Consider the following 12,202-nt stretch of genomic DNA (forward strand, 5'->3'; position numbering starts at 1 on the left):
GTGAGGGAAGAGTAAAGTGTTTGAATGCTGGAACGGCAAATGACTGTCACAATGCTACCTGTGAGGCCTGTTGATACCTTATTAACCTTGGCTTCCAGGTTAAAATCACCTGGGGAACATTTAAAATTAGCAGTGTGGGGACTTCCCTAGTGGTCCAGTGGGTAAGACTGCTCTCCCAATGCAGGGGGTCCAGGTTCGATTCCTGGTCAGGGAACTAGATCCAACGTTGCATACCACAACTAAGATCCAGCACAGCCAAAATAAATAAATATTAAAGTAAAAATAAACATGGGTGTACCTGTGGCTGATTCTTGCTGATGTATGACAGAAAACCACAAAATTCTGTAAAGCAATTGTCCTGCAGTTAAAAAATTAAAAATAAAATAAAAAATAAAATTACTAATGTGCAGATCCCACCCTTGAACAGTTAAGTCAGAATCTCAAAATTTGGGGAAAAGAGCAGGTCTAATCATTATTTTTATTAAGTTCTTCAGGTAATTCTAAAGTGTGGCCAGGTCTAAAAGCCCCTTTAGCTATTTACATTTATTAACGTGTATGTAAAATGTTTGCTAACTGTATAAAATAAATCTACAGACTTTCCTATTTCTGCCTTCAAATAGATGGTTTTTGTTTTGTTCATTCTTCCTTAGCCAGTTGCAGATTCTAAAGGAATAAATGGAAGGAGGAGGAAGAAAACAGAAAGAGGTCTCATGGCTTTGAGAAGGGGCATGAGGGGTGGGTAGGCAGCTTTGTTTATTGCATTTCAGGAAGTAGAAAATACGGCATGGTCTCAATCTATCTTTACGTAACTTTGAGGGAAGTGATCCATTTGTGTCGAAATAAGGAGGCATATAATACTTTGCATTTAACATGTGTGGGAACTCTTTGCAGAGTAATTAGCATTCCTTTCTTTAGCCTGTATTCAGGGGACACATACCGTTCACACCCTCTCTGTGTTCACATTTTCCAGTGCGTTGGAGAGCTTTTTTTCAATAGAAATCTTTGTCCTTTTCCCAATAAGACTTGAATTATATTTGAAGACATTGAGCATGTCTTTCTTTCTTTTTCTGGCAGGCATTGATTTTAAAATCAGAACGATAGAACTAGATGGAAAGAAAATTAAGCTTCAGATATGGTAAGTAAAAAAAAATATATATATATATATATATCATTTCTACTTTAGTCAGGTACTGAAGCAGGAATGAGAAGGTGAATTGTGGTAAATTAGAGGTATCCTTGGGTAGCTAAAACATCTTTTCTTTATCAGAACCAAGGGGAGATGGGTAAGTATTCAAAGATGTCTCCACCAAGAGTGGGATAGTAAGGATGGTATCACTAACGCTCACTGCCAGGAGAGATCTGAGAACTCATTCTTCCAAAATGCTAATTTTAGAGGGGAGGAAACTAAATTCTAAAGTATGTCAGTTACTTTTTCCCTGCGGTTGTTGTAGCTGTGAAATCAGATAAGGCAAAGGAGTCAAGTGGTAAGAACCCCAAACAAAGTGCCAGTCTGGAGTCAGCCTCTATACTAAGAACTGGGAGCTCTTTGCTTCTCTTCTCAGGGCCTTCTTGTCCTTATTTGTAAATGGGTTTGTCAGACTGATGACATCTGAGCTCCCTTCCGGCTCTGATATTTCCTCATTTATTTGCCTATTTCTTCTCCTTCAGTTTAAAATGGGGAACCCTGCACTGGAGAATAAGGGAGGAAAAAGGCAGGCCTCTCATCTCTCATGTAATATGCAAGGCAAAGGTCTCCTTATGATCAGTCAACTCCAAATGGTTTAATTCCTGAAGAATCTGTCAAACTACAATGAATAAATATGGTTCCTCCAGATTGCCTGGTTGAATATTTCTGGCTTGAACTCACACTCTTAGATTTTTTTTTTTGAACCTCCTATAAGCTGATCTAAGTTCTTTCAGTGTGAGGCCTTCCATGGAGCCACATAGGTTTGCAGCCTTAAGGAAGGGTTTTGATGATGTTTACTGACCTGATATGTGACGACGACAGCAGGAAACGAAGCTTAGACGTTTAGAACATCATAGACTCAGAAGGAAGCAGGTCAAAATAGTCAAGTAATACATATACGTCAGCTTTTTCCCTGGGCTGTTTTTCTCCTTTGAATTTCAGAACCAGGATAGAACTAGAGCATTATATTGAAATCCACCACTTTTCTTTTATAGGAAACTGGGACGTAGAGTGGTTAAGTCCATCTGAGGGCGTGTGTCTGGGTTAGTGGTAGAACTGGGACAACTACCCCAGTATCCCAGAACCTTACATCACCTTCACGTATTAACCCCATATAGAGGTTCCCACTATATTTCATTGCAAGACATTTTGAAGGTTACCACATGCTGCTCTTTTCATCTGTTGCTATGTAATAAGAAGTCAAGTATTGTAAAGGTTAAAAAAATTATTTTAAGGGAAAAGCAAAGAGAATGTCTGACTCTGTGCAGTACAGCAGGGTTCCCCAACCCCCAGGCCAGGGACCACTACCATGCCTAGTTAGGAACCAGGCCACACAGCAGGTGACAAGGGTCAGGCAAGACAGTGAAGCTTCATCTGTATTCACAGCCATTCCCCATCAGTCACATTACTGCCTGAGCTCTGCCTTCTGTCAGATCAGTGGCAGCATCAGATTCTTATAGGAATGCAAACTTATGCGAGGTGCAAACTTTGTGAACTGTACATGCAAGGATCTAGGTTGTGGCACTCCTAATGAGAATCTAATGCCTGATGGTCTGATTCAACATTATGGCGAGTCATCTGATTATTTTGTTATGTATCACAATGCAATAATAATAGAAATAAAGTGCCCAAGAAATGCAATGTGCTTGAGTCATCCTGAAACTGGTCCCTGGTGCCAAAAAGGCTGGGGACCATTGCTGTATAGTCTTGATCAGAACAATAAGGAACATTTCTAGGAGCCTGTGGGTGATCAGCTAATTAGAGCTCCATGGCACTATTTATCAGCACTCTTGGCAGCAAAATAGTCTACCTTCAGTCTTCATGACCTGCATTCAGAATGGTACGGTTTCTTCTCCATCCTCACTGCAAAGCTGGTTCTAAATCAAGTAGCATATTAGAATCAAAATATATTTAGTCTGCTTAAAGGTGCTTTGCCTTTGTGTTCCCCATTTGTTTGCTGGGTACTAAATAAGTGCCTGTGTTATCTAATCCTGATCAATGAGAAGATGGCAGGATAAGATAATGGTGGTGTGAGACCCAGCCCTGCACTAAACAGCCAAGGCCTTGGATACTTGATTTTCACTCAAGTGTATGAGCTGTTTGGGGTTCCCAGGTGGTGCTAGAGGTAAAGAACCCACCTGCCAGGGCAAGAGACCTAAGAGACACAGGTTTGATCCCTGAGTTGGGAAGATCCCCTGGAGGAGGGCATGGCAATCCACTCCAGTATTCTTGCCTAGAGAATCCCATGGACAGAGGAGCCTGGCGGGCTACAGTCAATGGGGTTGCAAAGTGTTGGACAGGACTGAATCGACTCAGCACTCAGATGAGCTGTTTAGTGGCAGAGCTGGGCCCACAGCCCACCTGAGCCTGTCTTCTCTTCTGGAGTACATGGATGATAGTAAAACTACCACATTGGGCTGTGGTGGGCATCATTTGCACACCATCTGAAAGTATTTTATAAGGTATACATAAATGGTAAGGTATTTATTAACATTTTAAATTACCATATTTTCCTTGGGCCTTCATCTCACTTAAATTTGGTATGCACATATTAGAGTTTTAGTGTATTTCCACAAATGCATCCTTTTTAGAAGCAATCAAATTAAACAATTTAGTTTTGTCTTGGTAACACAGGGAGTGAAATTAGTGCTGGCAGGAAGTGGAAAATTTAGGAATATTGATTTTTCCCAGATACTAAGGAAATTTGACTTCCTTTATAAGAATTGCTTTGGTAAATGTAATTTGAAATGTCAGCGTTTTTCAGAATGTATTTTAATGGTATGTCATTAGCCAAAAAAGTAAGAATAAATGCAAGTGTATATAACTTGGAGGTGTTGTTCATATTTTGAAGTCTTGGTCAACAATTGCATGTTGAACTCCAGGGTCTCATTTAATCACGGGCTCTAGAGCTGAGAAAGTTCTTGAGGAGATCCATTTTAGCATGCTCTACGGAGCAGAATTTGCACAGTAGTAAGTCCAGCCTGCCTGCTTGCTTTGTACAGAAATCAGACTTTCCATCAAAAGAGCAAAATGCCCTAATGATTAGGCATTTATAGAAAAGGATTGAACTGCCTCTAGGAGTCCAAGAATTTACAACTCTTCTCTATTCTCTTCCTCTTCTGGTTGATGAACACACTGTGCCGGTCCGGGCTGTGCATTTTTTTGTTGCTGCTTTTGTCATCAGAGTCCAAGTTTTTTACCCAAGTGATTGTGAGCTCCTGACAGGCGCCTGTGGCCACAGCCGCCTCCAGCTCACAGACGCACAACAGGCTCTCTTTGTGTCTTGTCCTCCTTCTCCCTGAAACCACTGCATTTGTGAGCAGACCGCAATTACATCTTCCTGCAGCTCAGAGCCTCTCGTCAGCGTTGTTGTTGATGATTTTTCTAACCACTCTTTCCTTTGTTTCAAATCTTAGGGACACAGCGGGTCAGGAAAGATTTCGAACCATCACGACTGCCTACTATAGAGGAGCCATGGTGAGTGTGTTTTAGGGTTTTGTGGAAGTAAAACATGCATATTCATTCGTCAGGTTTGTAGGATTCAAGCTGGAGTCTAGTACATTGGAGAAAATAGATTTTCTGATGTGAAAACAAGGCATTTAAAGGGTTTTTTTAATACTGCGTTTAGTAGCTGTGTCCTCAACCACTGGTCTTCATAATATTACGTATTTGGAGATGCGTTAGAACTCCACACATTCAGAGTGATCATATATTTTTGTGCTTTGTCCTTTTATTAATGCCGTTGCCAAATCTTAACAAACCACAAGCTCTGTGACCAAGTATTCATTTCTTGCACCTTCTCCCCCATTCACCCTGCCACCACCATGCTTTCTCTCTCACCAGATCTACAGCATCCACTCCTATTGGCTCACCTTTCTGGAGTCTCCTCCACCGGTCTTCTGCCAGCTGGCCAGGAAGTAGCTGAAAGATCTGTGACTATCTGAGGCTTAGCATCTGGTGAATCTTTGACTACCAGGTCCTTCCTTGCTACATACTTGCCTTATCCTTGTTATCATAACTTCGTCACTTGGCTATTTTCCATCCTAAGATGCTTCATCTACACAACCCATTCTATTGTTGGCTCATGGTGGATTCTGTGTGGTGCTGTGAGTACAATGGTGAATAAGGCAGTGTAGAAGCTGAGCTCTACTGAACCAAGCCTAGAACGCCAGACCCAGAGCAGGGCTTTCTCTCTGGCTTTTGCCTAAGTCACGTATAACTTGGAGCTTTAAATTATGATGAAATCCTGTATGCTCAGAGAGAAGACTGCACAGTCGAGATCAGGTAGACCAACCTGGTAGACTCTGGGGTGGCAGCTGCCATCATACCTAGCTTGTTGTGTAAAAGACTGTTGGTGCTGAGAGTGGTTGGAGGTGGTGGAGCTGGAGGGGTGATGGCTGTCCCTTTGCTGCAGGCAGCTGTGATCTGAACCCACAGATCCCTCTGTTGTCATGCTGCTCTCCCCGCCTCCTTCACTGCCACTGACCCTCCATTGTTTGAGTGCCAGTAATATCCCCCCACAGAGGTTGGGAATTCCTTTTGGGAATTCCTTTTTAAAGAAGAGGCTCTCCTACCATGGTGCAATGATTTGCAATTGATCCTACCAACTAAGCGTTGCATATATATGTGTTCTCCACCCTATAATACTTTAAAGTTTTAAAAGTCATTATTTTAAGAAGGGCGGTTGTCAACTACTCTTTATTTTGCTTAGATTAGAACCCAAGGGAAGGGACTTACCTTGTGTGAAGAAGTTTGTTTGTTGTTTATTTTCCCCTAGAAAGGATTTTTAAGGGTAAATAAGAACATCTTAACAAGGATGATTTAGAATAGTTCATAGGTAATTTTAATTAGAGGCATCTTTTAAACACAGTTTTTTATTTTGGGGGAATAATGTATCGACACCACTTACAAGCTTGTTTTCACTAGACAGTGGGCAGGAACACTTAGAGCATGGAGCAAATGTTTGTCTTGGATGTGTAGCTCTAGCTTATGGTACAAGGCAAGAGGTCATTGAAATATGTTCTTTGAGATTTGAAGATGGTCTGTCTTTTTCATTTATCTACTGCCTAGCCATTTTCACATTATTGCAAGTAATTAGATATCATTGCTATTCTAAAATATATCATCCTTTCCATTTTGATGGTAGGGATTTTTTGTCTCTTTTGCTTTGCTATGATGCCAGGGCCTTACACATAGTAGATGTTCAGTAAATACTTGCTGAAGGAGTGAATCAGTGAAAATTTTCAGACCCAGAAACAATCTTAGACACATCCTCAGGAAACCCTGCTCTGCTTGAGTCTTGGATCCTGCATATCATCCATTTCAGTGGGATGTGGGGTCGTCATGTTCTCATTTCCACAACTGGTGGTTCTGGCAGGTTTAGTTGGGTTGGCTCAGGTGCACAGCATAGTGGCAAGCACGCTACTGCTCCTGCCCCCATGACAGAGTCCTTTGACCTGTTTCATACTATTCAGCAACATGTGTAGGCATAGCAGTAACCCTGATGGACAGTCAGGCTCTGAGGAGAAGAGGGACCATATTCAACATTTCTCAGTACTGTCTGGCTGTTGTTGTTAAAGGTCTGTATACTAAATACATAAAATTTTTAACTGGTGTACCTGAATTTGTATTTCCAACTGATTCATAGTATCAGTTAGCCTAAAACAGAGGAAGTAGTCAAAGGGTTTTTGCTACTGAAACCAGATATAAATTAGTAATAGCTGCCAATCATTGAGTCCAAGCTGTGTCCTAGGTTCTAGGTAAGTTAGTTCAGTTCAGTTGAGCCGCTCAGTCGTGTCTGACTCTTTGTGACTCCATGGACTGCAGCACACCAGACTTCCCTGTCCATCACCAGCTCCTGGAGCTTACTCAAACTGATGTCCATTGAGTCAGTGATGCCATCCAACTATCTCATCCTCTGTCATCACCTTCTCCCACCTTCAGCCTTTCCTAGAATCAGGGTCTTCTCCAATGAGTCAGTTCTTTGCATCAGGTGGCCAAAATATTGGAGTTTTAGCTTTAGCATTGGTCCTTCCAGTGAATATTCAGGACTGATTTCCTTTAGGATGGACTGCTTGGATCTCCTTGCAGTCCAAGGGACTCTCAAGAGTCTTCTCCAACACCACAGTTCAGAAGCATCAGTTCTTCAGTGCTCAGCTTTCTTTATAGTCCAACTCTCACACCCATACATGACTACTGAAAAAACCATAGCTTTGACTAGACAAAATAATGTCTCTGCTTCTTAATATGCTGTCTAGGTTGGTCATAGCTTTTCTTACAAGGAGCAGGCATCTTTTAATTTCATGGCTGCAGTCACCATCTGCAGTGATTTATAAAGTCTGTCACTGTTTCCACTGTTCCCCATCTATTTGCCATGAAGTGATGGGGCAGATGCCATGATCTTAGTTTTCTGAATGTTGAGCTTTAAGCCAACTTGTCTGTTATTCGATGTCCAGTTCTAACTGTTGCTTCTTGACCTGCATACAGATTTCTCAGGAGGCAGGTCAGGTGGTCTCTTATTCCCATCTCTTTAAGAATTTTCCACAGTTTGTTGCGATCCACACAGTTAGAGGCTTTGGTGTAGTCAATAGAGTAGAAGTAGATGTTTTTCTGGAACTCCCTTCCTTTTTCCATGGTGCAATGGATGTTGGTAATTTGATCTCTGGTTCCTCTGCCTTTTCTAAATCCAGCTTGAACATCTGGAAGTTCATGGATGTTCAAATCCCTTATGATTATACAGTAGAAGTGACAAATAGATTCAAGAGATTAGATCTGATAGACAGAGTGCCCGATGAACTATGGACAGAGGTTCGTGACATTGTACAGGAGGCAGTGATCAAGACCATCTCCAAGGAAAAGAAATGCAAAAAGTCAAAATGGTTGTCTGAGGAGGCCTTGCAAATAGCTTAGAGAAGAAGAGAAGCTAAAAGCAAAGGAAAAAAGGAAAGATATATCCGTTTGAATGCAGAGTTCCGAAGAATAGCAAGGAGAGATAAGAAAGCGATCAGTGCAAAGAAATAGAGGAGAGCAATAGAATGGGAAAGACCAGAGATCTCTTCAAGAAAATTAGAAATACCAAGGGAACATTTCATGCAAAGATGGGCTCAATAAAGGATAGAAATGGTACAGACCTAATAGAAGCAGAAGATGTTAAGAAGAGGTGGCAAGAATACTCAGAAGAACTAAAAAAAAAAGATCTTCATGACCCAGATAACCACGATGGTGTGGTCACTCACCTAGAATCAGACATCCTGGAATATGAAGTCAAGTGGACTTTAGGAAGCATCACTACAAGCAAAGCTAGTGGAAGTGATGGAATTCCAGTTGAGCTATTTCAAATCCTAAAAGACGATGCTATTAAAGCGCTGCACTCAATATGCCAGCAAATTTGAAAAATTCAGCAGTGGCCACAGGACTGGAAAAGGTCAGTTTTCATTTCAGTCCCCAAAAAAGGCAATGCCAAAGAATGTTCAAACTACCACACAATTATACTCATTTCACATGCTAGCAAAGCAGTGCTCAAAATTCTCCAAGCCAGGCTTCAATAGTATGTGAACCATGAACTTACAGGTTCTAGGTAAAGTACTTTACAAATAATATATCAGTTGATCCTCAAAAATCCAATCTGGGGGACTTCCTGGTAGTCCAGTGGTTAAGAATCTGCCTTACAGTGCAAGGAACGTGGGTTCAATCCCTGCTTGGGGAACTAAGCTCCCATATACCACAGAGCAACTGAACCTATGTGCGGTAACTATTGTGCCTGTGCGTATGTTCCAGAGCCCAGATACCACAACTGGAGAAGTGTACATGTCACGACGAAAGGTCCTGCATGCCACATTTAAGACCTGATGCAGCCAAATGAATAAAAACAAATAATACATATTTTTAAAGTAAATAAATAAATTTTTTTTTTTTAAAAAAGGGCAGTGTGAAAAATATTCTGTCCTCATTTCCCAAATGAGTAAATGCAGACTGAGAGGGACAAAGTAATCTCTCCAGCATCTCCCAGGTAGCATGTGGTGAAGCCCAGCTTGAGTGTCTCTGACTCCAGAATCTGTGCTCTTAACCACTACACTGTGTTAACTTCCTGTGCCAACTACTCCAGAACTACTTGATAAACAGAAAGCAGTGAAGATCCAGGTTGTCTGTATAGCCCAGGAGGTAGTAGAGCTCTGAAGTGTTTTGATTAATTTTAATTGTAGGCAGCTAAGCTGTTTAAATCAGGAATTATTCAGGTTGCATTTTTTTTAGGCTTTTAAAAATTGTTGTAAAATATATGTAAGATAAAATTTAGCATTTAAGTGTATAGTTCTAAACTTTGAATTTTTTAAATTAAATATGCTTATTGTAAAATCTTCTTTACAGTGTAGTCAAAGTTAAACATTTCCTTTTGAGGCTAGGAGGAGGGAGGGTAAAGAAAAATGTTGTTTGCCATTTAGATTTAAAGAATATTTATTTTTCTGCTTGTGAAAAGCTTACATCTAATGTTGTTGTTCAGTCGTTAAGTCATGCCCCACTCCGCATGGACTCCAGCATGCCAGGCTTCTCTGTCTTTCAGAATCTCCTGGAAGGGGAAAGTGAAGTCATGTAGCCCACCAGGCTCCTCCATCCATGGAATTTTCTAGGCAAGAGTACTGGAGTGGGTTGCCATTTCCTTCTCCAGGGGATCTTCCCAGCCCAGGGATCGAACCCAGGTCTCCCACATTGCAAGCAGACGCTTTACCATCTGAGCCACCAGGGAATCCCTAGTGTCTCCTGGAGATTGCTCACATTCGTGTCCATTGAGTTGGTGATGCTGTCTAATCCTCTGCCTTTGTCTTCTCTGTTTGCCTTCAGTCTTTCCCAGCATCAGGGAGTTTCCCACTAAGTTGGCTCTTAGCATCAGGTGGCCAACGTGTTGGAGCTTCAGCTTCAGCATCAGTCCTTCCAATGTATACTCAGGGTTGATTTCCTTTAGAATTGACTAATTTGATCTCCTTGCAGTCCAAGGGACTCTGAAGAGTCTTCTCCAACACCAGTTTGAAAGCATCCGTTCTTCGGTTCTTGGCTTTCTTTATGGTCCATCTTTCACATCCATACATAACTACTAGAAAAACCATAACTTTGACTATACAGGTGTTTGTTGGCAAAGTGATGTTTCTGCTTTTTAATACACTGTCTAGGTTTGTCATAGCCTTTCTTCCAAGGAGAAAGAGTGCTTTAATTTCATGGCTGCAGTCACTGTTCATAGTGATTTTGGAGCCCAAGAAAATAACATCTGTCACTGCTTCCACTTCTTCCCCTTCTGTTTGCCATGAATTGATGGGACCAGATGCCATGATCTTAGTTTTTTGAATGTTGAGTTTTAAGCCAGCTCTTTTACTTTGCTGTTTCATCCTCATCAAGAGGCTCTTTAGTTCCTCTTCACTTTCTGCCACTAGAGTGGTATCATCTGTGTATTTGCAGTTGGTGATCCTTTTCTTGATTCCGTCTTGTGATTCATCCAGCTCAGCATTTCACGTAATGTATTCTGTATATAAGTTAAATAAACAGGGTGACAGTATACAGCCTTGTTTTAGTCCTTTCCCATTTTGAACCAGTATGTTGTTCCATGTAAGCCTCTAACTGTTGCTTCTTGACCCACTTACAGATTTCTCAGGAGACAGGTAAGGTGATCTCCCATCTCATTAAGAACTTTTTATGGTTCATTGTGATCACACAGTCAAAGGCTTTAACATAGTGAAGCAGAAGTAGATGTTTTTTCTGGAATTCCCTTGGTTTCTCTGTGATCCAATGAATGTTGGCAATTTGATCTTTGGTTCCTCTACCTTTTCTAAACCTAGCTTGTGCATCTGAAAGTTCTTGGTTCATGCACTTCTGACGCCTAGCTTGAAAGATTTTGAGCATAATCTTACTAGCATGTGAAATGAGCGCAATTGTGCGGTCGTTTGAACATTCTTTGGCACTGCCCTTCTTTGGGATTGGAATGAAAACTGATGTTTTCCAGTCTTGTGGCCACTGCTGAATTCGAAAGCTTTAAAAATCCCAAGAAACCATCTTAAAACCCCACATGAGACATAGCTTCTGTTAACATTTTGCTATGTTTCCTGAATTCTTTCATCTGTGTGTGCATATTTGTTGTCTATGATTTATGTTTATTTATATTTATATTTTATTTTTATTTATAAAGTTGGAAACCAGACCCTGAAAGATTTTGCCTACTATTTAAGGAATTTTAATATAATTAAGAGTACAATGAAGAGATGCTAAAGGATTTTAAACAATGAGGTGATAACTCTGGTGCCCTTACGGACAGTGGATTAGAGGTTAAGAACGAAAGCAGGGAGACCTAAGTGACCCAGGTAAAGGCTAATTGATGAAAATGTAAATAAGGCCATGCATGTGGGGATTCGGATTGTGGAAATATTGAGAGTGTTGAGTCCATCGGACTTAGTGACTGACTAGTGGTGGAGGAAATTACTCCCAGGGGTCTGCTTGTGCAGGCTGGCAGGGTTGAGTGAGTGAGTAAAAGTTGCTCAGTCGTGTCCAATTCTTTGCGACCCCATGAACTATACAGTTGGAGAAGGCAATGGCACCCCACTCTAGTACTCTTGCCTGGAAAATCCCATGGACGTAGGAGCCTGGTAGGCTGCAGTCCATGGGGTCGCTAAGAGTTGGACACAACTGAGCGACTTCACTTTCACTTTTCACTTTCATGCATTAGAGAAGGAAATGGCAACCCACTCCAGTGTTCTTGCCTGGAGAATCCCAGGGACAGGGGAGCCTGGTCGGCTGCCATCTGTGGGGTCACACAGAGTCAGACACGACTGAAGCAACTTAGCAGCAGCAGCAGGAGTATACAGTTCATGGAGCTTTCCAGATCAGAATACTGGAGTGGGTAGCCTTTCCCTTCTCCAGGGGATATCTCAATCCAGGATCGAATCCAGATCTCCCACATTGCAGACGGATTCTTTACCAGCTGAGCCACAAGGGAAGCCCTACAGGGTTGTATTGCACTTCTTCAAAATGAGAGTAGAG

At 41.5% G+C, this 12,202-nt stretch overlaps 1 protein-coding gene across 1 annotated transcript in view; it reads left to right on the forward strand.

Moving 5' to 3' along the window:
• The window catches only part of RAB8B (RAB8B, member RAS oncogene family), a 68,674-nt gene that overhangs the window by 44,487 nt on the left and 11,985 nt on the right, over window positions 1–12,202 (forward strand). Inside the window, exons 2-3 of the mRNA XM_018054313.1 lie at window positions 1,075–1,135; window positions 4,603–4,663. Of these exons, the coding sequence (XP_017909802.1) occupies window positions 1,075–1,135; window positions 4,603–4,663 (122 nt within the window). The remainder of the gene's footprint in view (window positions 1–1,074; window positions 1,136–4,602; window positions 4,664–12,202) is intronic.

The sequence above is a fragment of the Capra hircus genome, chromosome 10 (genome assembly GCF_001704415.2).
Source record: "Capra hircus breed San Clemente chromosome 10, ASM170441v1, whole genome shotgun sequence".
Taxonomy (NCBI): Eukaryota; Metazoa; Chordata; class Mammalia; order Artiodactyla; family Bovidae; genus Capra; species Capra hircus.